Consider the following 25,645-nt stretch of genomic DNA (forward strand, 5'->3'; position numbering starts at 1 on the left):
TGACCTGCTGATGTCATCGGTGGATAGGTGCTTCAAGTGTACAATGTTTGTATTCATGTGCTTACATTTTTGTGGAAGCGAATTCAGATTTCTTACATTTTATAGAACTTTCTTTTTGGGACATCATGATTGTCGCGAGTTTGCCAATCAGTTGTTTGGTTGGCAACGGTAGAGGTGGGCTTCAGTGGATAAAAATGTATTAACTTATCATTATTTTTGTTTATTTTCAGGGAGAGTTGGCAGCGTAGCAGACCTACTGTGTCCCAGAAGGTAGCTAAACTATTTAGAAACATTGACAACAAAGGTTGTGGTTTACTCTAAGACAAAATGGGGGAAAAGCTAGACTTGTCAGGAAGCGAGTCGGGTGTGGTTTTCTATCTCCAGGGGGAGGAAGAGCGGAGGAAGGAATGGATCTCACCTCAATCAAGCCAAAGATCACAACATAGCCTGGACTTATTACCAATGTCCTCCAGAGAGCATGTGGTATTGTGAGCCGTCGCTTAGCAACCGCAGTACAACTTTGTGCATCGCTAGGCGTTGCCGAGGTATCGACTAATGTGAAGCGGGGACTCAATGCTAAGACGTTGATAACAAGGCAGAGAGTCGAGCTCCGGAAACTTGGCGGCTAGAAGCATTATTAAGCTCATGTTACAAGAAAACTTATATTGGAAGACTGTTCAGATTTCAGAGTGATGAAGAAGGTAATGTGTCATGAAATGATGACGCCCTCTGTAGATGATCTGATAGTCAAAAGTGTATCCCTTCTGTGTTCCGAAGAGGTGTATTTAGACCATTGAGATCAATGATTAAGACCCTTTCATAACGCGAAACGCTACAGGACGCGTTTTACGCACAAGACCAGCACAAGTCCAATCATTTGCCTCATTTGAGCCCAGTGAGGGGGCTATTTGACCCCAATGAGGGTGATTTTGAACGTGTGACGCAACGTGCAAGGGGTCTATTATGTTTGTCTCTGTCAAGTTATTATTTTTGTTGAACGCTTGGGGTGGCCAATTGATTGACACAGGAGACACATCAGTGATAACCCAATAGAATAGCAACAAGAAGAATGGGGAATATTTTATATAAAAGCAGAGAAACGACAAGTAGCATTTAATAGTATCTGAGCGGTATAGGACTAATTATATTCACTTCCACCTGATGTTTTCAAAAGTTTCCCACAATTTGTTAACACTTAATACTCAATAATGTTACTGTGCTGTGTGCTTGCTAGGTCTTGTGACAGTCAGCCTTCCCTTCCCATCCACACATGGGAAGTCTAATAATTGTTCCCACCTTAACAATGTCAAACTATGAAACAAGGTTTCCCTTCTAAGGAAGAACCCCATCAAATATTTGACGACATAATAGTTGAAATAAATGAGTGCCCTCGTACAAAAACAAGTGGGCTAATCCAAGCCACTTTCACAAAACCCACAAGCACAGCTTTTACGAGCCCAACTTTAGCAGTTGGGCCAGACCATAGTACTGGCTTTTATTGTAGTTATATTAAACTAATTAATTACCAAGATATTGGTACCGAACCGTCCCTTTTCATTAGTGTTGGATCCGCCCATTTATTGTAGCCATTATATCTCCCTTTAGTACAATAGTGACTACGCTTTACTCTGCCGACACCCCTTGTTCCGAAAACCCTTGTTCTGAAAAACACATTATAATTACACGCAATGGGTAGTTTAGGTTTATTTAGGGTTAAGGTTAAGATTAGGAAAATGCACAAGGGCGGTCGGAACATAGTGTCGAATTAGGCCTATAGGGATGTCGGGACATAGAGGTTCAACCATTGCCATTGCATGTGTGCTAGCACAGATCAACCAAAATTGAAAAGAATATTATTATTCAAAATGAATAAAAACACGTGTCAAAAAGAAACACAACTTCACTGTCAAAAAGCGCCAAGATAGTTCAGCATTTTATGACATTTGATTGTTTCAGGAAAGCAGTTCTTCACTCGCGTTGATAGACACGATTTAAACAACCAATATCACATTTCCCAGGCCTTGGCCAGTGTTTCCTTACAGGAAAGACAGGCCCGGATCCCCTTTAATTCTAGAAAAGAAAAGAGAGTACAGAGGGCTGATGGGGGTCAGGCCCCCCCCCATCAGGATTTGATCTTAAAGTGACAATAAATTCCTTTTAGATAAGATGAAAGAAACTTCCGATATTGATAACATGTTGAGAAAAAGTTAGAAGTTAGATGTAATGAGGGTGTCATGGCTGATCAGATAAGAGCACCAGATTTAAGCTCTGGTGTTCCTTTTCAGCGGAGAATGGCTTCGAGTCCCGGTCATGACACTTGAGTCCTTGAGCAAGACACTTGCTCAGCGTGGCAGGTGTGATATACTCATTTTTGGGAGACAAGAGCGGAGAGAAAGTGACCAGAGTGGGATAGAGCCTGTAACATCCAGGTTTAAAAGCCTATGCCCCCCAACTGAGCTGTAGAGCGAACTTTGTCATCAAAAGTCATCAAACGTAGATTTGAAAGGGGGAAGTACAGTTAATTTCCAAACAAATTAGAACTTCATTTTTAGAACCATCACAAACCAGGAAGTGTCTTAGTGTATTAAACTGATATTCTTGGATGACTGAAGACGCATTTTATAAACGAACCGTGATTTTAAGGAGGGGAATTAATTTTGTTTTTTTTTCAGGAAAAGAAAAATGTTTTATAAGGTCTGATTATGAGTCATATTTTGAGAGCAAAAAGTGATGATTGAAATATAAGATTCTTACTGAAAAATGGCTATCGAGGAAAGCTTCTCTAAAAATCTCTCTAATAAATACACAAATTAATATTCCTCAAATAATGCTCCCCCTTACAATAATAAGTCTAACAAAACACTTGGTCCCGTGTGTTGTGTGACGCAATAAAAAGAACCCAGTACACTTATTGACAGGAGAAGATTCGCCATGTTGTTCCCGGTTTGATTGGCTGCATAATGCACATTGTAAACCATTTCATGGTGCCATGTAAAAGGAATTGGAGACTGTTAGACGATTCCTTTTCCACAGTGTCTCAGACCTGCGCGCGCTCGCTCAGAGCCGCAAAAAAGTACCGTTATGTCTGCTGCCGCCAGCGTCTCAAAATGCTCCCATTGGTCGCATACTTTAAGTTGCACACAATATGTAATACAGGGAAGCATTGCATGTTGGATGCGCCTTGGGCATCACTGGTCGACAGATACAAGCCACTATTCCTGTTATTAGTATTAACTCTAACTAATGTCAACCCACGATGCTAAAGTTAGCCTTGACAAAAGACTAATTTGAGGGAAGCTTCATAGCTGTTAAAAACAAAACAATTTCGTATCACCCCAACCCCACCCCCACCCATCCCAAACGAAACCCTTTCCACAAAATTATGAAAAAAGCCCTTGGCATAATCATAGAGCAAGGACAATGGCATAATGAAGAAAGGTCCTTTGATCTTAAGAAGCAATGGCGCCGATTTACATACGTCACTATTCTTAAAGTTTATTATGCAACGGAAAATTGGATCAGAGCCAAAACCAAAGTAATTTACCTTCGAGGTCTCTGTGCATGCCTCGTTAGATTCTTCATTAAAATTACTTAATACAAAATCATTAAAAAACACAATTTTTAAACCTTGAATAGCACACAAACATCAAGTTAATTCGAGTCCGGGGGCTGCAGGAAATTGGCTTGGGTGCAAGTATTGAAGACATATCCTTGATAAAGACAAGGAACTGTTTTAAATTTGAAATTAATTTCTGGAGTCAAGATTTCATAATGTTGGAACCTATCACAAGAGTGAAAAGTATTCTTCTGAATTCCATGTTCTGCTTCTACTGGTAAGCTTACTGTCTTTGAACTGTCTTTGAATCAAGAAAAGGTATATAAGTGGTAATCATAAAACAAAATTAAAAACATTTGTTTTAACTGTTAAACTAGATGAAGATGTTTTTCTGAAATATAATTTCTGATATAATAGGGGTTTTTTCTCGGATAATTATAACGAGTTTACTCACATCCATACAAAGTATGCCTTTAAAACTTTGAAATTGAAAACAAAAAACTTAATTGACCCAAACATTTTCCCGGCGGAATCTTGGTTTCATATTTTGTTGGGGCAGTCAGCCACCAAAAATCCGTACAATGGTAATTACCACACAGTGAAAACCAGCTCCCTAAACTGTTATCTCCTAACATAAACATAAATGGATGGGGATCCTGTTTCATGTCATTTAGCCATCGACCTAACATGACAGAGTCTAATGTCTTGTTTTTGTTTCAACTTAATTAAATGACCATCCGTGCTAATTGGTTTATGCATAGGAACATTTTTTATATGGAGTGATCTTTCTTCTTGATTGTTGTGATTACATGAGCTGTCAGTTATACCTATCATGACTGGAAAGGACCCTCACACTACTGTCATAATATTAACTGAGCATGCCTGGTTGAAACACAATACATAACATAAATTATAGCTCATGTCATTGTACCAGACATTATTAAAATCCAACTCACAAATGGCTTACAGCATGCTACAAGTTTCTACAACTGACTTCTGAACATTCAAACACATCGCCTGATAGTAAAAGAGATTTGATTTAAAAAAAAACCTCTGGGAAACTTCACCAAAAACCACAAAAAAACAATATTTTTCTCTGATTAAAGTGCGCAATTTTATTAATTTTGATTTTTGTTTTAAACTAAATAGGTTTGGTTTGCACCCTCCAAAGGCCATGTCACACAGGTTTGGTTTGCACCCTCCAAAGGCCATGTCACACGAGGCAATTTACAGGCAACCAGTTCCAGTCAATCTCCAATTCTTTCACGTTTTAGTTGTTTTCATTATTTTCTTGGGGATAGTGATTTACAGCAACAAGAATGTCGCTTGTGCTGCCGAAATGTTCCGGCAGACAAATTAGTTGCCCCCACAAGTTTTCTGTTTGAATTGCAATGTGTGACAAGGCCCAACGTTACACATTAATAATCCATCACTTGCAATTTATTTATTTATCAATATCTGTATGACTTGAGATAGTATCTATACAAAGGGAAAGTTACAATACTGTTGTCATAAAATTGTTAAATACATTCGTTGTACAAAAGAAATTATTACAGTTTTGTTTTTGGTCGTTTATACCAATCTCACGTTGTTCTCTATTTACTTGTTTATTTGCACCAAAGAAATTAAGGGTCTGAATATGAAAATAATAAAATCAAACACGACGGAATTAAATGAATCATTTTACAATAACAAAAAGTCTTTAGTAATTTCTACAAAAATAGAACTGAATAGATTTAACAGGTGGTTCATTAAAAAAAAATCTTCATGTGAGATAATTCGATGAGGAAATTTTATAAACTTCTATTTGAAAAATATTCTGTTAAATTCGAAACTAAAAATGCCTCACTCAACCGTAGCGATAATTTTTTTTATTTTTTTGTGAAGTTGTGTGGGGACCATTCATCAAACAGTGTGTAACGCATGATATTTTGACTGGTAACACTTACTCTGCTAAGCTAGATTTTAACCGTCCACTTAGCAGCTTAGTAGTTACAGAAATCGATTTGTGTGAAAATGGTCCCCACACATATTTGCTAAGTAGAAGAAACTTTTAATCAATATTTTTAAGATGGCCTCGCAAAACTGTAAAATGGGTACCTGTAGGGCAGAGTTGTTTCTTGTGGTTGTTTGATCTTTGTGAAATACAAACTTGGCAGCACATGCTGTATACTCCCAATGGAGCTCAGATTGTTTAAGGAAGGAAATGAAGGGCCCCAGTGACCAGGGGTAAAAATGGTTTAAAGCGCAATGCTCATTTCTTTGGGATTGCACTACAAAAGAGCCATTAATATTGTTACTGCTATCAATCGTTCTCGTAAAAGTGTCGACAAATACTCGGATAAAAATAAAATAAAATAAAATAAAACAGTTATTGAAGCACTAATATGTATTTCAGTCAACAAATTAAATAAACACTACTTTGAAAACAACCTTGATCATCTAAAAATAACACCACAATCAGAGAGATTTAAAATTAAATTCCTCACAATAGAGAAAAGGTTCTATAATCAGGTAGTTTTTCAAATTTGTTCGTAAGATTATAGAAAGATTTGTTTAGTATTTTCAGAAAATTCTCTTCAGAATCAGGTCGAATTGGCAGCTCTGAAACACACCCCAAGAACTAGTTGTTTAACTCCAATAATAGATTGTCATTCACATTTTTTCATTAGAACGGAACTTTCTGCAGAATCAGGGAGAGTTTGGAAGCTTTGAAACACCCTAATAATCCTCATGATCTTGTGGTCATTTTAAACAAACGAGGAAGCGTACATGAGCAATCCAGGACTACCACATTAATCTTTTACACAGAAACATTTCACTTTTTTTTAAGACAGAAGAAGAAGAAAAAAGGATTTTCAGATCCTCTTTGCAGTTTACCGGACTGCAAATATGTCGCTCCGATCCCCTAAACTATTTCATCTTGGTTGGTATGTATGCTTGTTTGTGCAGCAAAACATGAGCGGAAGATAACACAAGTTTCCGAAGTAGTGATCCATCTAAAGGAAGTATGACTCAATGAGAGCAACTGTCACAATGTTTCTCCAAACACAAAATGAGTTTAAAGGCACAGGACACTATTGGTAGTTACTCAAAATAATTGTGAGCATAAAAACTTTACTTGGTAAATAGCAATGGAGAGCTGTTGATAGTACAACACATTGTGAGAATCGCTTTCTCTGAAGTAACATAGTTTTTGTCAAAAAGGTAATTTCTCACTGCTCTTGCCCAAGGGCCAAAACAAAACATTAAGTTTCCGAAAAATAAAGCCAACATAAATCTTAATGACGATAACCCTCCAGAAGAGTGGAATAAGGAGTCTGATCATAAGTTGCCGATGAATACAAGTGTAGCCTACTATAGTCAAGTTCCTTAACGTTATCTTTTCTACAAGCAAGTAACCAATAGTACTGTTTAACACTTCCGAAGTACTGCAGAATTTTTTGGTTTGTTTCAAAGTTCAGACACCAAAGTACATAAAAACAAAAATTACATTAAAAGACAAACAACATAGGTTCAAACTCCAAGAAGCTTTAATATATCCCATGTGCTATGAACACAACGGTGTCCATGTCACTGTCATTGAATCTGTATGTATAGTCGATCAGTGCCACAGATTGCCACGGCAGAAACTGACCAAGGTTGAGAACCTTATCTCTTCCAACAGTGGCTCGAATTCACTTGCAATGGGAGACTTTGAAACCCTAGGTGGCAGCAGACTAACCAATAAATTTCCATTGTTTACGTAGTTCTGAGCGTGCGCACATTACAGAGAACAATGGATTTTACCTGGTAAGTCTGCTGCCACCAAGCGTCCCAAAAGTCTCCCATTGACAACAGCTCATTGCTTCTCCAGTTTACCACTCTCATTGAAGCACTTACGGCTAGCACTAACAGCTAGGACTAAACTCTTTAGCTAAGCATGTGTGTGCCTCAAAAAGCCACAGTTGTGACACAGTGTGTGACTCAAAATGCTACTGTCGTGGCATATTGAGGTACGGGTTGTTTGCCCCCTAAAAACACACCAAATGAGGGTTTTAATAGCCACCATGGACAACTTTTACCCCTAGAGGGCGGTGTGTAACTACAATGGTGGTAAACCAACTCTACATTTTGCCATAGTTTGTTGTCATTGCTAAAAAATCTGAAGCCTTGACTTCATCAAACATTAAAAAGTGTCACAGTCAAACATTTCCCCGCTATAATACTCATCATTTTAAAATAACCTTTAAAAAAACAGACATCTTTCAGCTAACATTTACAGCCATTTATACTCTTTTCAAAACTTTATGCTGAAAAGATGTTGTAAGAAATCCATGTATACAGAGGGCAAGCTTGGGTGAGGAGGTTTATACTACAAACTTGATATATTCCACCTAAAAATCAGCTGTTTTTTCTCTTCAAAGAAATATAATTTACATTATTACACATTGCAATTTATAAGTTTTGTTCATTCGTTGCAAGTACTGTCATAAAACTGTGATGCTCAATTTTCACACACATCAATGATGCTTCCTTTTCACAATGCCTTCTCATCAGTTATCCATTGACGCCGTTTCCACAAAGATACTTAGATTCACATGCATCCATGTCTACATTGACACTTGCCAGATCAGGAGCTCTGCCTCGCGACTTTTGCCCTCTGACCCTGACCCCTCCTGCATAAGGTAGTTGTGTCCCTCGCCTCCACACAGCACAAGGCTTGTTGTGCTTGTGATACTCGCTGACACTTGGTCCATATGACCTTTGACCTTTGACACGATGTCACACCTCCCGCTTTCCTCAGAGAGGCTGCTGCTGCCGGCACCGCTGTCCGCAGTACTGGGTTTGTCGTCTTCGGCTTCGTCGAATGCCAACGAGAAGTACTCCGTCATTGGTGACATGGCAGAGGTGACAAGGTTTGCGGTGTGGGTGCTTGCTTTGGTACGGGGCGGAGTGCGTGGCGCATCGTCCGGTGTGGAATGTGGCGTTGGGGTCGGTGTTGGTGTAGACGCTGGGGAAAAAATAAAAAGGAATACAATTACAATCACTACTACCAGAGGATGATTTTATAGACAATCATTGTATGAGTTTCTCCTACATGGGCAACCTTGACTTATAAATATTAATAATAGCGGCTTCTTAGTGAGCATATCCATCTCGCAGTGACACTCAAACACTTTATTCTACAGTATTTTCCTGTACATTGACGTCTTTGTATCCATATCTGTATCCATAGCCTTGCAATACCATTCAATTAGTTTTTAAAACAAGTTTATGTATATAGCGCCCTCTACTGGTAAAGTAAAGCAAGGATTGTTTTATCGGTATAAACCACAAGGGAAACTGAGTGGGTAAATATTACCCAGTCAGTTTCCTTTGTTGTGGTTTATATTGATATCTGAAACAAAAACTTGCATCCCCTCGTTACCAAGTAAGTTTTTATGCCAACAATTATTTTGAGTAATTACAAATAGTGTCCACTGCCCCTTAAATCAGGCTAAGCCTCGACCACAAAAACAAATAATTTACCATCGTTACTGTCCTCCTTGGATGAGTAATGAATCCGATCGCTCTGCCGGTTGATCTCAAGGGCCAGCATGAATCGCACCGGTCCCCCGTGGGTGTGATACGCCACCATGGCTGGGCCGTTTACCAGGGGAACTCCCTCTAGCCGAGGCAACGGGAAGTTGACTAATATGCCAAGGTTGGTGCCGACCCACAGGGAGCCGTAGCACGCCAGCAGGTTAGTCACATGGACGGAGTGAATGTTGTGGAAGATCGCTTGAGATTTGACGCCCAGGCCTTCCAGGATGAAAAACAAACCACACACACATGATGTATTAATCAGAAGGAAATGTTGAGTTTTGAACACAAGGAGTACATTTTGGCGACCCCAACCAAGCCCAACCGAGTCAACAAGTTGGTTACCAATTGGTCTGAACAGCCTCGTCCGCGATTTAACTGAACACGCGAAAACGCTCAACCAATGACCAAAGCTCAAACATGTTTCTCGTTGGGGTCGCCAAAACGCAGTCAAGTAGAGAGAGTACAAAAAAAGACATTAACTTTTTGCTAATCTATGGATTTTCTTGTAGTGAGGCAAATATGGTTAATCTTAACACATGAGTAGATGCTTACTTAATGGTGACTGTTGAAAATGGCTGAATATGTTTGAGGGCCGAAGCGCCACTCCCTTTTGCTGTCACCCTCACATATCCTAGTGTAACCCCTACCCCACTTCCAGCCCCTCACCCTTCCCCCTACCCCACCCTTCCCCTACCCCACCCTCACCCTTCCGGCTTCCCAACCTACCTGCAACCATCCTCCCGATGGGGCTAGCCAAGCTGATATCCTGTAGGTGTTCGAACGTCTCCGTGTGGAATAATCTGATAATATCCAACGTCTGGAAGGAAACCCACACCCCCACGCCAGCCACCACCATACTCTGGACACTCTGAGTCGAGTCCTGATGAACCTCGAACTCCCTCTAAAGGAGGAAACAAGAATTTCAGGTGTCAATCACTTTTAAAACTCTTTCCTTTTGCAGGCAGAAACCTGACCTGTACCCATATTCATGCTTAAAAGCTGAAAACATTGCTTAAGAATAGTCTGCTTACACTGAAAACATTGCTTAAGAATGCTGCTAAGTGGAAATGAGCAGAATACCAGTCACAATTTGTACATGTGACAGGCTAGTTTTGCTGGTATAATTATTCTGGTAAGCATAACTTTGTTATGCTTAGCTACTGTTTGTACTTAACAGTACGGAAAAAGGACATAACAAGGGAAAGTACCGAGTATACAGTGCATTACACACATCAGTGTATGGGTAAAACACAAATCCTAGATGCAAACTTATTGAGGGAGGGGGAGGGGGAATGGGGAGGGGGAGGGGGAATGGGGAGGGGGTTCCCTTCCTACCTGTCTGAATTCACTCTCTGTGTCGACGACGTGTATCTGATTTCCACATCCACACCACATGTTCTGCTTGACTGGAAGGAGGGACGTGACTGGATTCGAACCCAACTCTGATATGCGCGGCTCTTTCACCTTCCACTCCCCCTCTGAATGAGAAAAGTTTGACAAAAATTGTTTGAATCTTTACAGACAAAAAGATTTTCCTTAAATGATGTAAAGATTTAATATATCCTAAAAGGGTGGCCGATTTCACAAGGCCACATTTGTATAACAAGAGGACAAAGATTTGGAATCACAGAATAAACAATAACCCCAGAAAAATGGAAATTACGAGCATGAGTTCCAGTAACTTCTGTCCCTCTTTGTATGGGAGAAAGCGGAAGTGTAGCATGGTAGATGCATGCCTGTGCACACTACACAATGGAATGTGTGGGTGAATATACAAGTCGGCCATTTTGTAGTGTTAGTTTACAACGTATAAGAAAAACAGTCAAGGCATTTTTGTGCGGATCAGTATATTCTACTTTTAAAACATCTTTCTAACCATATGCATTGCATAACAAACAGTTACAAACGGTTTTCAAAGACAAACTATCCCAATCCAAGGCAACGTGTACCTTTAAAAGGAACTGACTATATTATTATTATTAAAAGAAAGAGCCATCAAATTTTCAAATGAGCAGCTTCGTATTCACCTTCTGTCCGGACATAGATGAGGACTGTGCCATCTTTCTGAGCCAGAAACATCCGATTGTTGAGATATTTCATGGATGTGACGGCTTTGGGAACTTTGAAGCTGACGAGACACTGCGTTTTGTCCATCTGATTTGCTTCATAAATGCTGATCCTAAAAAGAGATTCAACCAGAAAAAAGAGATTAAAAGGTTTTGATATCTTTTGTAGATCAAGTTTATGGCCGTGACATGAGTTCCAACTCATTGCGAATGAAGATGTATGTAATGTAATTCACCTATAGAAGTTTCAGCTTCCATTAGTCGTCAAGATTTTGAGAGAAAAAGTGAAAAAGCAGAGTGTCAAGGCCAAGAGACAAACCCACACTCCACTGATCTGAAAGTTTGAAACTGGTGCTTTACATCCGTACCACAACCTCACCACTTGAATATAAAAGGACTCTATAAGCAATGATATTGGGTCCCAGACAGACTCACCTCCCACTCTCCGTGCCGAGCCACACCGTTGTCTTCAAGAAACAAAACTCGCTCCGCCTGACGCTGTCCTTGAAACTCTTACCCGAGGTTCCATTCACCCCGAGCAATCTCCTGATCCCTGGCACACACTCAGAGCACAGTATCCTCAACTCCCCGAGCTCGAACGTCTCCAGTATCTTTGGGGATGGAGGTTGGAAGCCCACGATGCTGACGTAAGATTTCTTGTTGTCGGAGCTGACGACCCACAGACAGTTTTTGGCCGCCTCGCTCTCAATCGTTCGTTTCCGCCTACTTCTGGAGAAGGAGGGCTCTAATGGGCAGAGTGTGGCACACTGCACCTGTCGGGGAGATCAACAAGAGATATTGATAGAGGGCGCTGTGACATGAAAATGGTCCCAGGCTCCAGTTTGAAAATCTTATAACAATAATAATCGTTTTTATATTGGGCTTTTCACACCCAAAAGTTGTGTCTATTGTTTGGTTCCAGGAGGGGAGCCATGGTTGTGGACTGAACAACAATCGACCAAAATAGTATTCATAATAATAGAGCGTTTCTATATAGCGTTTTTTCACGCCCGAGGGGTGTCTCAAAGCGCTTCCTATACTATTACCCCTGGTCACTGGGCCTTAAATCATTTCTTTAACCATCTCAGCTCTCTGGGGAGTATATGGCCTGTGCGCAATATATGCGCTACTCGGCTAAACAAATCACAAGAACTATCTCTGCCCTCACAGGTACCCATTTACCCCTGGGTGGAGAGAAGCAATTATAGTGAAGTGTCTTGCTCAGGGACACAAGTGTCACGACCGGGATTCGAACCCACACTCTGCTGAACAGAAGCATCAGAGCTTGAGTTTCGGTGCTCTTATCCACTCAGCCACGACACCCTAATAGGAACAGCTTGAAGCTGGTCCAGTACACCCAGTTGCTCACCTGGTTTTAAGACACCAGGTGAGATACCAGGAGAACTTTTTTACCATGGAAGAAAATATCTCACGCCTTACCTTTGCTGAATGCCTGGTAGTGAATACTGGTAAGGCTGTCATGAGAAGTGGCACGCCATAATTCATCTCAGAGTGGGCGCTATCACTTTCCTCCGGAGCGTACCAACCCGGGTTGTTGTGAGGTTCTGTTAACAAATAAACGAACAAACATTTGCTACAACATTGCTAAAATAATTGTTCTCTCCTGAGACGAATATTATTTTGGTGACATTGTTTTACACATATCTCAAAGACTACAGCACCTCAGCAGGTAATATTTTAAGGGCGGAAGCTTTCTACCATCACTATCTTCAAACCTTGTAAGTTGAATGCAAATCTGTGGACTTTGTGTTTTGTGTCATACAAAAAGTACCCACAGTTCTTTAAAGTTTAAATCAATGTGAACAAGCTGTTGACTTACTCAAGGCAAGTTTGGCTGTTTCCAATGCCGTTATCCAGTCCAGTTTGGTCTTAGAGCTGACAGCATCAAACACTAACGTTACACGTTTCTCCCTATTCAGTTAGGATAAATTGATAACGATTTGGTTACTATCTGACCAAGAAACATCAATACAAACAATGTGCGGAAAAAGTGAAATTTGCTAAAGATAACATCGACCCCAACTCCAGGCATAGGCTTAGCAGCAAACCAAAATGCCAACTTAAAAGTGATGAAGTGATTGCTCAAGGGCACGAGTGTCATGACCAGGATTTGATCCCACACTCTGCTGCTGACAATCTCAGAGCTTGGGTCCAGTGAACTAGACCACTCGGCCAAGACAGGCCATTGGAAATTGAGTGCATCATAAATACTGAATTAGCCCTTAGAGCCCATTCTTTAAAAACAATTAAAGCAAAACATAGGACATACATTGCAACAGCTGGTAGTGAGAGCTGTATTTTACTGACATCAGCTTGTCTGATATCCTGACTCTTCTTATTTATAAGCTTCTGGATGATGTCAGACCAGTCTTCAACGTCATCCTTAGTCAGCATGCCATACGACCCCTGAATCAGAATTAATTAAATTAATGATAAGTTGATCAGCTCGCTTCACAATTAACCCTTTGGTGCACAGATAAAGTTTGAAAAAGCAAAAAATGAGCATGTTCAACCGTTGTTTTCGCAAATTTTTTAATAGCACCCCCTGTTGAACATCACACCAAAGGAAAGCTCAACACTCTCTCTAAATAATCGAATGAGGGTGTTATATTTGGGGGTTGTAGTTTTTAAGTTAAGACTGTTTATAAAAAGTCCAATTTGATGGGTTTTGGGTGGTCGCTAGCGACTGCCTTGTGTACCAAAGGGTTAAACATTCCTTTCCTGTCACTTGCGCAGGACTATTTCAACTTGTAGCTGAGTGTGATGTGGTAACCAAGGATACCTCATAAGCGAACTTCATCACTGTAGCTCGCAATCCTAAGGAAACCTGAAACCTGTAAACAAAGGTACTTGCTACCTGCTACCCCTTCTGGTAAAGAAAAAAAAACACGCAAGGACTGGATGCGTCCAAGTCCCAATAGACCGTATTGAATACGATATCACAGTTCAAATATCTGCCCTACAACATGGCGCCTGTGTGCGTGTGCGTGCCTGGTCGTAGAAATCAAACCGAGAAAGCTGCATGTTGCGTGCTTCTTTGATGTAAGCGTTTAGACGCGCATACAGTTTGCCCTACAAGATGGTTTACGACTTTTACAGCAACAAAGGGGTTATTCAATACAGTCTATACAACTGTTTGTGTACCAACCTTAAGTGTTGTAAGCAGAGCACCAATCTGTTTGACCACTGCCATGTCATGCATTAGGTCGTTGCGTTCCTGGTACATCTGACGAGCAGACCCTGCATAGGTATAATCTGAAGGAATAAAAGAAGACCAACAAAAAACTCATCACAAAGAATCAGAATTTTACCAAATTGGGAACTATTAATTTTTGATATTTAGGAAAAAAAAGAAGAACAAAAAACTCATCACAAAGAGTCAGAGTTTTACCAAATTGGGAACTAAATATTTTTTATATTCAGGTGTACTTTTTTTAATAGTTCGTATGACATGTCTATTTTTAACAATTGTAATGACTCTGTAATTTGACCTTCGGGTCACGAAGATTGTCAATTTTAATCAAATTCAAATTCAAATTCAGGATTGCTGGGTGTGGCCAGTACCAAATGAGATAATCTACTGCAAAAAAATGACGTCAATGAAAACACCCTGAAAGCTTTTCTCACCGCGTTCTTCGGCCTGCTGCGTTGTGATCGTCAGCTTCCCAGGTTCTTGGGAAACCTCTACTTCTGCCCCTGAATCCCCCGATGGCTCAATAATCTCCACTTCACCGAGTGGTACGCTCCATCTGTGCTTACACCTCGGCATATCAGAACCAGGTGAGAGACCTGGGGAAGAGGTTCTGTAAGGGACAAACCATTTTAAAAAGGGGGGTGTTAATGAACTCTTAATCTTCCAAGTAACTTTTTTGGATTGCCTGTTCATCAATAAAAAATAAAAAAATAGAGCTTGAGCTCAGATCACTTGATCACTCGGCAGCGACAACAACACAGGATGGGTTTACTCACTTTGATAAAACAGTTGTACAAACAAGAAGATCGTTCAGCATGAAGAGGCGCCTCTCTTTGCATTTTATCGACTCTCCTTGGCTGTCGTAGGTCTAGTCAAAACAAAACAAGGAGCACAAATTACTAGGTCTATTATTAAACCATTTATGATTCCACATCATGTGGAACTCTCTTCAGAAAGTCATTTGATTTTATAGACCGTCCAAGCCAATGATTTTGCCCAAGCAATGGTGACGCAGGCCACCGGCAGCATACAGCACTTGCGCGTGCGGGCTTAAATGGAATGGTCTATAGGATTTGGTATTGTAGGCCCAAAATACTAGCTTACTGTTAGGTCTTTCATGTCAATCTGATCAAATTCACAGATGCTAAGAACATGCATGCAATGTACAAAAGCAACCTTTTCAGTTTTCAAAACAATGTTAAATAGTGTGATAGAGGCTTAATGGGAGTTAGGTTTGTTAATAGAGGGGTAGGGGCAAAAGGGAGAGAGAGAGTTAGTTTTTAATCTCCAGTTATCAGGGCCATATTCTGTACACCATGCCAAACCACAATCACTCTCGTTCAAACCATGCTCTACTACTTGTTTACTCGTGCATAAATTATGCAACTGAATTAGGAAGAACAAAAAACGGAAAACAAAAGACAATCTTAATGTGCAGATTACTCATTCATGTGTTTGAGAGGCGGAGAAAAGAGGTGAGGTGAGGGAAACTAATTTCACCTATAAAAACTTGTTGAAGTCTATGATTATTTATTTACAATGCATTTAATTAATAACATGCTCAGATCATAGAAAACAATCACTCAAATCATTCGTAGCTGACGACAACTACGACAATATTTTCATCTCATTATCATACTTGAATAAATAGTATCTTATATCAAGGCATTCCATCCATGCCGATATCTTAAAATTTGTATGCAAAAGAGTTGTATCTGATGACCTATGTTCTTTTCCTTGTTGCACAGTGCTACAGGCTTTAAATACAGGCATTATCATTGACATCACCTGACCACAAAGGTGACAGACGCTCACACGGTGTTCAAAGCTGTAAACAGGTAAAGGAGGATTACATTACAACCATGCCTGGTGAAAGATTTAGGGTCAGGGTTAGAAGAGAAAGGGTGAGTGTAGCCTGCTCCTTGCTAGCTTGAGACACTGGGTATGAGCTCTCAAAACTCCAGGGCCCAATATTTCCATTGGCTCGTCTCATGACAAGATCAACATCTGAAACCAAGGTGCTCCAGAGTCATTCCAAATGGCTGCAACAGTCAATCTTTCAGCTTTTGGCCTGCCAGTCGCTCCTAACTGTTTCAGACGTCAAGCTTTTCATGTACTTAATTCAGAATTTGGTTCTGCGTGACTCTGGAGCGCCTGTCTGAAACAAGTGTTAGCCAGCCAGCCACATTGACCAATATTGTGACTGAGGAGCACAGCCAGAGATTGAAAGTGTTTGCTTGTTCCAGAGGGAGGAAAACCGCAGAGTCTGGAGAGAAAAAAACCTTGTGGAAAGGAAAGAACCACTGACACATCTACTCACTTATAGTCTGAGTCGGGAATGGAACCAGGGCAACATTGGTGAGAGGCAAGTGCTTTATGCACAAGCCAACCATGCCAAGATATTATTTATAGTAACATACACCACAAAGTAATGCTACGATCACATCATGAATAACAACATCAAATGGATCAACAAGAAAAACATATGGTAAAGACACAGGGAGTGTTACTCTTAAAACATCGATACCGCCAAGTTTTTAGGGTTTAGTTTACAATCACCTCACGACAATCTATAGTGGGGGGAGGGGGATCGGAGCATGCATACATATTTAGGTCAATGATTCTCCACTTGCAGAAAAGGAAAAAAAAAAATTTGGGGAACACAGAACTCTGTATCTGACTGATGAAGTTTCACTTCATTTTTTTTCAATTTTCGCCAATCTACAACGTTTGTAAGCTGGAACATCAGTGTCTTGCACCAAAACATGTTACAGTCACAGAGCTGCCAATATTTGCATCTTGCAATCGGGGAGTTTTTGTACAATGATCAGGAAGATATTTATAACTATATTCAACATCATAGGTGGAAAACTTCCACATTCAGGGAGGTTTTTTTAAACTAATAAAGGCCTCAATGATAGTGAATCTCTATCAAATGCATATAAAAACTACTTTTGTTCTTGTCTGATGAATCTACAATTTCAACTCTGCCATGGAGTGCACATGATAAAATACTTGTGGTTTTAAATTTGCATATACATATGGTGATTTATTTTGGCATGATGGGTGATTTTTGTCCATGTGTATTCTGCCTACTCTCTATTAGCGTGGGTAAAATCACTGACCCTACAATGTGAAAATCTGGACTACGGGAGAGCCATTGAGTTTTGAGTCTTTGAGTTCTAAGTTTTTTATTAAGCTACCTCTACAATACAATATTAGTGAACATTTTAACAATGAAGGATAACAACAGAGCCATTGTTCCCTTCACAAAGTTTACTGAAAACTCAACAACTCAGTTCAATAGTTCCATCAACTCAAAACTCAATGAGTTAACTCAAAACTCAATGACTCAGTTTTACAGTTCAACACTAGACATCTGCCAGTACTCACTTCACTCTATGATAAAAACGTCATTGGCCGAAGGGATGAGAAAAAGTAGTCAAAGGTCAAATCATTAAATGAAAATGTCAAACTTTAGCTATATATAGATTTATGTATATTATACCCCCCCCCCCCAAAAAAAAAAAAAAAAAAAAAAAAAAAAGTGATGTTTTGATTAATGGTTACCAATGAAAAAAAAAAAGTGTAAATAAATTAAACCACCATTGGAAAGACCATTTGAAAAGTGGAGACCACACCGGCTCTTTTCAGAGCCAACAATCCCTCCAAAGGGATGTACACGGTTGTACCAGCACGTAATACTATTTATTGATGGTTTCTGTCTATTTATCCACACCATGCAAAGCTTTGAACAATACTTTTATAACGGAAAGATGTCTTTTGAAAAAGTAAAGTAATGACTATTATAAGCCTTGATACTTCATGTTTTCTTGTACTTTTTTTTATTTGAGAAAGTGTCTTCACCTCCTTGAAAATGTAGAAATGAGTGAAATAACTTACAGTTTGAAGCATATCATCTTGTCTGATCAGCCATCGGCTTCTGTCATGTTTGAACTGTTTAAAAATGGAAAAAAACATGGCATTATCGTAACAAAGTTGTGACTCAAAACATCAAGGGAGGGGGGGGGGGGTGTAATACTTTGACACATACATTAATTGATAAAGATTGATAAGTGATGGCGCTGTCCAATTTTAGAGACACTCCAAGACTAGTTGACTTGAGAATCATAAATTTTTAAACTATTGTTACACGTTTTAAGGATGTGATTGATGTCAAGAGTATTATATTCATATTTTGTCATATTGCCTTTTTTTAGGGTAAATATTATGTGACCAGGAACAATCTGATAATAGTCATTAACCAGTCTTTATAAAGTGCATTGAACACTGAAGGCGCATCTCAAAGCGCTTCACATTATTACCCCCTGGTCACTAGGCCTTAAATCATTCCTTAAATCATCTCACTCCCTGGGGAGTATACAGCCTTGTGCAACAAATATGCACTACTCGGCTAAATCAATCACAAGAACCATCTCAGCTCTCACAGGTACCCATAACCCCTGGGTGGAGAGAAGCATGAAGTGTCTTGCTCAGGGACACAAGTGTCGCGACAGCTGAACCCACACTCTGCTGAACAGAATCACAAGAGCGTGAGTTCGGTGCTCTTGTCCGCTCGGCCACGACACCCTACAAGATGGGAACACGGCACAAGTCTGCTGCCACCTAGCGTTCTAAAGTCTCTCACAGAGGCGAAACAACTCAAAGAGTGAATTTCAATAGTTGCCCAGGATTAAAAACTAACCTTGCTGGAGAATTTGACATTGAGGCATTTCATGAGTTGCTTGACGGCGTATCGTTGCTCACTCTGCCGTTTCCTTTCATTCAAGACGCTAGCTAGCGTCTCTAGTTTGGTCAGTGCCAGCTGTAGAGGCATGCGGTCTGCATGGCCTAGAGGAGTTCGCTTTAAAAGATCCTGGAGAAGGAGTCAAGAGAAAAAAGGCTATCAGGTTAATTCTCATTTAAAGGTTTTGGTACCTTTTGTAGATCATGTTTTTGGCCATGACATGAATCCATACTCACTGTGCACAAAGATGTATGTAATATAATTTACCTGTAAAAGTTTCAGCTTTCATTCGTCGTCAAGTTTTTTAGCAAAAAAACAAAAATCACAGAGCAATGTTTTCAGGAGAGTCACGTTAATCCGTTGTCTCACTGAGCCAAAAACTATTTTTGTGAATTTGTTAACTAATTTCTCAAAAACTATGATGTGGGCATTCTGGGATCTTTGTCAATAGAGGGCAGTATATAAAGTCCCCATAGAAAATGAAACAGGGATCCCGCCTGAATAAAGAAATCCCGGTTAAATTCAGGGATATTAGTGTTATTACATGGCAGCAATGCAAACATTACAATAGACATTTTTACAGGGGATGGGGGTGCTGGAGGCAAATAATTTGTTTTGATACAGGTAGATCATTCATGGAGAAGACAGAATACAATTTTCGGGGAGAGGGTTGGAGGGGGAGTAGATAAGTCATTCCTGGACAAGACAGAAAACAATATTACGGGAGGGGGTGGCGGGGGGGGGGGGGGTAATAGATAAGTCGTTTCTGGAGAAGACAGAAAACCATATAACGGGAGGGGGTGGGGGGGAGTAGATGGGTCATACCTGGAGAAGACAGATGAATTGAGGGAAGCGTTGAATAGGTTTCAGCATGAGTGCATAGAGACTCAGACGATCAATGCTACTGACTTGCCGTGTCTAATGAGATCAAGAACAAAAACAGTTATTAGAAGGAGTGGTGATTAGTATAGGGCAGTAGTATGGCCAGTACAGCCATGGTCGTAATAAAAATAAAAATAACAAGTTTTTGTATATAGACGATGTGACCTATGTTTATATTCAAACCGCCCTCTGATGACAAAACACTGTACACGTCATGTTTCGCCGGGCAAAAAGGTGCGTAGTCATGGTAAGATTGCGAGTACTTTCTAGCTGGCTGCCAAAACACAAAGGTTTTGCTAGGCGGTATGCGCGCGAATCATGTTATGGTTTTTGAGTGACATCAGAGGTCACATCGTCTATAGTGCTTTTCACTCCTGAAGGGCGTCTCAAGGCACTTCCAACATTGTTACCCCTGGTCACTGGGCCTTCATTCATTCCTAAAACCATCTCAGCTCCCTGGTGGGGAGTACGCAGCCTGTGCAACATTAATATGCACTACTCGGCTAAAGCAATCACAAGAACCATATCTGCCCTCACAGGTACCCATTTACCCCTGGGTGGAGAGAAGCAATTATAGTTAAGTGACACAAGTGACACAAGTGTAACAACTGAGATTCAAACCCACGCTCTGCTAAAGAGTGACAGGGTACCGGTCATGAAAGCTCACCTCGATGAAGTTCCTGAACGCTGGCCTCTGATTGGCTGCTCTCTTGGCCACCTCCATTGCATTGGTGAAGTTGTTAACGTAGGCACTGTACACGTCTAATACCATCGCTTTAGAAAACTGAAAGGAGACAGTGGGATCAACTTAACTTAACTTAACTTTAATGCATTTATAAAGCGCTGTAACACTGTTTCAAAGTGCTGTTTCAATGTAGAAGTTAAGATTGACGATGTCGTCGCTACTGTGATTCAAATTCTTTTTTTTTTTAAACTTTTTTTTAATATTATTATTATTATTTTATTTTTTTTATTTTTATGGAAGTAGCCAGACACACAAGGCCCGAAGGCCACTTCAAGGTGTGGGCTACAATTATTTTTTCCAGAGGCCGTTGCCACCTACTCCTAGGGCTGAAACAGGGTTACCCCCTTCAGCATCCATATGAATGTGGGCTTGGGTATCATCAATCAGAAGCATGGCTAGTTGAGTAGAAAGCAATACCTCTCAAATTTTACGTAGGAAGTGTCACGACTAAACTTTTGTTTGCATAAGTATTTCTACTGTACTTTGTGGAAATGGCCGAAATGATCGATACTAAAATATTAATAATAATAACACTATGGAAACAAATTAATTTGATGGATAAGTATTCTGTTACCGATGCAACAAAGACATCTCCAATCTGATCTGATGAGTCCCAGTTCTTGACTCGGCTGGATAGAGCGATCTGGAACATGAGATGACACTGGTAGATGCCTCGTACTCGGTAGAAGATCATTCGAACCTTCTCCTTCTCAAGTAGCGGTGGGTTACTGTCCAACAGAGGTTTCTCATAGGCCTACGGCGGGAAAATAAAATCTTAAAGGCAAAGTATACCTCAAAAGCACTGGACACTATTGGTATAAACTTACTTGGTAACAAGCAATGGAGAGCTGTTGATAGTATAAAACATTGTGAGAAACGGCTCTCTCTGAAGTAACGTAGTTTTTGGAAAAAGTGGTAATTTTTCATATCATTAATTTCTGGTAGTGAAACCAAGGATGTCTCAATAATGAACTTAATCACTGTAGCTTGCAAGCCTCAGGAAACCTGGAAAGGGTGCTTACTATTTATACAAAGAAATACAAGGGTTAATCCCTACTCTTCAATGAAAGTGTTGTGGGTTCTTATACGGGCACTATCGATACTACAGTTTAGTATCCTTTTTTTATCATATATACAAAAAGAGCCTGAAAAATCTAGCAATGATCACCAGCTTTCACAACCAGCAAAAAAAAGGGCTTCCAAGAATAACATCTTTTTTTATAAATTGTTGGGGAGAAAAGGTTAAACCAACCTGGATAAGTCTCTGAAGGGAGAGCATGTATGATCGTTCGCTGTCGATGATCGATTGGACAACGTGCCTCCGCACCACCTCCTCCGTCGTCAATCCCTTGGGTTGGGGAGGCAAGGCGGGTGGCGGGTGCTTGACCTGCGACAACTTTACATCGATGTAGTGGATATCGTCTTTGTCTGCGAAATGATCAGCGAGAATAGCAGGGATGAGAATTTTTGAAATTCTTCCCAAAAACTAAGCCTTCGACCCAGTTTCACAGAGCTGCTATTTGAACAAAAAGAACTAAGCACAAAAAAATTATGAGCAATGAGCAAATTCCTTCCCAAAAATAAGCCACTTGCTAAGCACATTATTGCCTTGTATCGCTTAGCAGGATCAGGTGACCAGCAAAAATTACATTAACTTTGCACTGTTGTGGCTCGTGCCCCACTCAATTTTTGCTAAGCAAACAAAATTGTCAAGCAGTATTTTCTACGTACAGGCTTCATGAAATTTGGCACTGGTTTCGCTGTCACTGTTACTCACATCACATGTACGTTTGTCACGTTCTTAAGACAATTTCTACTGTACATTCGAATGTGAAAGAAACAGGAGTTTTTTTTCTTAACTGTTTTACAAAGATCCTGAGAAAGTCTGTGCCCACTCAACATTCCCCAGTGGGGTTGTGATAAGTGGTCGTCTGCAAATGTTGTCAGTAATGACTGATGACGGAATGCAAAGGTGGCATTCAAACTGAGTTAAGTTTGCCAGCACTATTAGTACCCATGGGGTTCTGATGGATGTGGGTCTTTTTTTCTTTAAAGACACTGGACACTAGTGGTAATTACTCAAAATAATTGTTAGCATAAAAACTTACTTGGTAACAAGCAATGGAGAGCTATTAATACTATAAACATTGGGAGAAACGGCTCCCTCTGAAGTGACATATTTCATGAGAAAGAGGTAATTTCTCACTCAAATATTAAAAGGCTTTAAAGCATTTTCAAGCATCTGCTGAAATTACACAAATTTGTGCAACTATGGGTGTTTTTTCTTTCATTATTCTATTGCAACTTCGATGACCAATTGGGTTCAAATTTTCTCAGGTTTGTTATCTTATAATGCATATGTTGGGATACACCAAATGAGAATACTGGCCTTTGACAATTACCAAAATGTCCAGTGCCTTTAAAGGAAGGCAGTTGTAAGCGTTTACTGGCTCAATGCAAACACTTTTTTCGAAAACACAGTCGGTTGAGAATAAAACCAATACTGCTCCGGTGAAATTGATTACAGTCAGTCCTCTACTGTTGGTTTAGGGCCACACCAATAGACAGTTGATGGTGTTTTTAGAGTACAGGTAGGCCATGTCCAAATTAGTGGCTACAGCTACGGCTACAGCTACGGCTAAAGCTAGGTTTCTGGGTCATTTCCTACTAACCCATAAAACATGCTTGACAGAACCACAGAATTCCCAGCTTCTGCAAGCCGCCGATTCTTTGCTTATAGTAGGCAGATGAAATTGGGCCCAGATAACAAATATCGACGATGCAGAATTCCTGAAGCAACCCTGACGCCTTACCTTCATCCATATCCTCCTTCTCCTCTTCTTTAGGTCCTGCGTTTCGTCCGAACAGGAAGTTTCTGACTTTGTCCAGATTGCTTCTCCCCTTGTACTCTTTCAGCTAGACACAAAGAATAATAATTGCATATAATTATGTAAGGATACTTGATTTGCTCAGGTTATTTCAATTAGAAGCAGGTGTTTATGATGCAGGGATGTGATAGGCTGTTGAGAAAAAAAGAAGAACTCTGAGCGCAAAGTGCGAAAGCAAGCAGGCTGGAAAACTTGCAAGCATGAATGCCAATATTTACATTTATTTTTGGTTTTAAAAGTCCTACTCTGCATTACGATATGGTAATATTATCTCCATTTCTTTCAGCATTTGATCTTTAAAAAAAGCCATACCCTCCCTTTAAATTTACTAATGAAAAAATTAAAGGTTTACAAAAAAAACCTAACATAACCTTTTCAAAACCTGCCATGCTGTAGTATCACTTTCCAACCCAACCCTACCCAGGTTAAAAATATCCACATTATTCTTACCCTGAACTCATCAGGCTAGAATAAACAATAGGCCAGACAACCTGATCATCCCCCCTAAGGGATGAGAAGCGAACCCCCCCCCCCCTCCTCCACCCCTCTCTTCCTTTCGCAAATGTCTTACGCTCCGAGAGTTTGGTGATCACTCCCAACACCATCTCATCCCTGGCCTTAAATAAAAATAACTTGTTTAGCGTCCTGCCTTTTTAGAAAAAAAAGGAGCCTTTTAGTTTTGGGTAAATTTTTTCAAAAGGGCTGCACAACACAATTTTGAAGAGAACCGGCTGTATTTTTCAAAATTTACTTTCCTTAATACTTGTAGTGTATCCTACATTTTTTCATAAAAAACAGAAACAAAAAGAAAGAAAGGAGGCAGCCCCTAAAAAGGACTGAGTTGCTAAAAAAGGAAGCGAGACGCTAACCTTTTTTGCCTAACAGTGCCCTTCGTTTCTAGCCGCCATGCAGGGATAATGCAAAGAAGTATCTTGCGTCACAAAGTGAATAGCGAATGAGGTACGCAACATGCGTGCATAGTTGACGGGTTTCATTGACACTAATGTGATGAGTAGCTACAACATTGCATACGCATGGCTAATGAAAAGAGCCTCCATAAAACCAACAAACCCCGTCACAACGTTTAAATATTCATAATTTGCCCCTTATTACTGACATCTGCTTTGCCCGGGGTGTTCGCAACCCCATCTTCCATCACAAACCATCCTGTGTAGGCGTCAGACTTGATACTTGAAGCGATTGCCTCCATGCCACATGGTGATTGCCTAGGTGCCCTTGAAATGGTCTACAGTAGAAATTTACAATTTCCTCATACACATATAGGATGCCCTTTACCAAGGAGAAAAGAAAATGCCTTGGTGTCTTTGCCCTTACAAAAAGTGAAGCATACAGGCCTAAGGCATTGTCTTTTTTGAAAGAGGATATTCAGAGTCAAAACATCGTGAACTCAAGAAACAAAAAAGAAAATCTACTCTGCGGCAGTAGAATATCGCAAGACAGTTCTAAAGAACAAACTCTACCTGGTGTTACCGCAAACCAAATATAAATAAACAAATAAAAATTACAAAAAATTATATCCTTACCTCTCACATAAAACCAATTGACAAAGAAAAAACAAACTGTAACAGAACACAAACATTCACTGCGGATCTAAGATGTTTCTTACAACAAAACAATTTTTGGACAAGAAAAACAACCCAAAAAACAAAGGGGATGTATTGAAAGCATATTCGCAGGAAAAAAAATGGCTGTGTATTTTATTTGTTTGAAACATTTTTTTTTTTTTGCATGCTTCTTGGGAACAAGAACTGCTGAATAAAAATACAATCGTGTACCCCAAAAAAAATTAGTTAAAAAAATACACAAACGAAAAACCGCAACCCAAAAGCACAACTGTAGGGAAATGCTGTCAGTCAATAGTTTGGCTCAAGACATTAGTGACCCATAGTGGATTATTCGCTTTGTTGTTTGTAGTAATTAGTAATCGCGCGCCCTCTGTTGGCAATATTTAGCCAACT

At 40.0% G+C, this 25,645-nt stretch overlaps 1 protein-coding gene across 5 annotated transcripts in view; it reads right to left on the bottom strand.

Moving 5' to 3' along the window:
* Positions 1–7,316: 7,316 nt before the first annotated feature.
* The window catches only part of LOC117302230 (rho guanine nucleotide exchange factor 10-like), a 64,179-nt gene continuing 45,850 nt past the window's right edge, over positions 7,317–25,645 (bottom strand). For 4 of the 5 annotated variants that reach the window (XM_033786071.1, XM_033786073.1, XM_033786070.1 and 1 more), the window contains 20 exons: positions 23,592–23,694; positions 22,031–22,206; positions 21,353–21,532; positions 20,701–20,817; positions 19,977–20,069; positions 19,110–19,280; positions 18,308–18,361; positions 17,798–17,803; positions 15,181–15,272; positions 14,839–15,014; positions 14,360–14,466; positions 13,481–13,617; positions 13,031–13,122; positions 12,631–12,755; positions 11,626–11,963; positions 11,152–11,303; positions 10,460–10,602; positions 9,851–10,025; positions 9,068–9,340; positions 7,317–8,549 (listed from right to left, as the gene is read on the bottom strand). In XM_033786071.1, coding sequence (XP_033641962.1) covers positions 8,149–8,549; positions 9,068–9,340; positions 9,851–10,025; positions 10,460–10,602; positions 11,152–11,303; positions 11,626–11,963; positions 12,631–12,755; positions 13,031–13,122; positions 13,481–13,617; positions 14,360–14,466; positions 14,839–15,014; positions 15,181–15,272; positions 17,798–17,803; positions 18,308–18,361; positions 19,110–19,280; positions 19,977–20,069; positions 20,701–20,817; positions 21,353–21,532; positions 22,031–22,206; positions 23,592–23,694 — 3,111 coding nt within the window. In that variant the 3' untranslated portion in view covers positions 7,317–8,148. The remainder of the gene's footprint in view (positions 8,550–9,067; positions 9,341–9,850; positions 10,026–10,459; positions 10,603–11,151; positions 11,304–11,625; positions 11,964–12,630; positions 12,756–13,030; positions 13,123–13,480; positions 13,618–14,359; positions 14,467–14,838; positions 15,015–15,180; positions 15,273–17,797; positions 17,804–18,307; positions 18,362–19,109; positions 19,281–19,976; positions 20,070–20,700; positions 20,818–21,352; positions 21,533–22,030; positions 22,207–23,591; positions 23,695–25,645) is intronic. The other variant, XM_033786069.1, reaches the window with a different exon arrangement.

This window comes from Asterias rubens, chromosome 18 (assembly GCF_902459465.1).
Source record: "Asterias rubens chromosome 18, eAstRub1.3, whole genome shotgun sequence".
NCBI lineage: Eukaryota > Metazoa > Echinodermata > Asteroidea > Forcipulatida > Asteriidae > Asterias > Asterias rubens.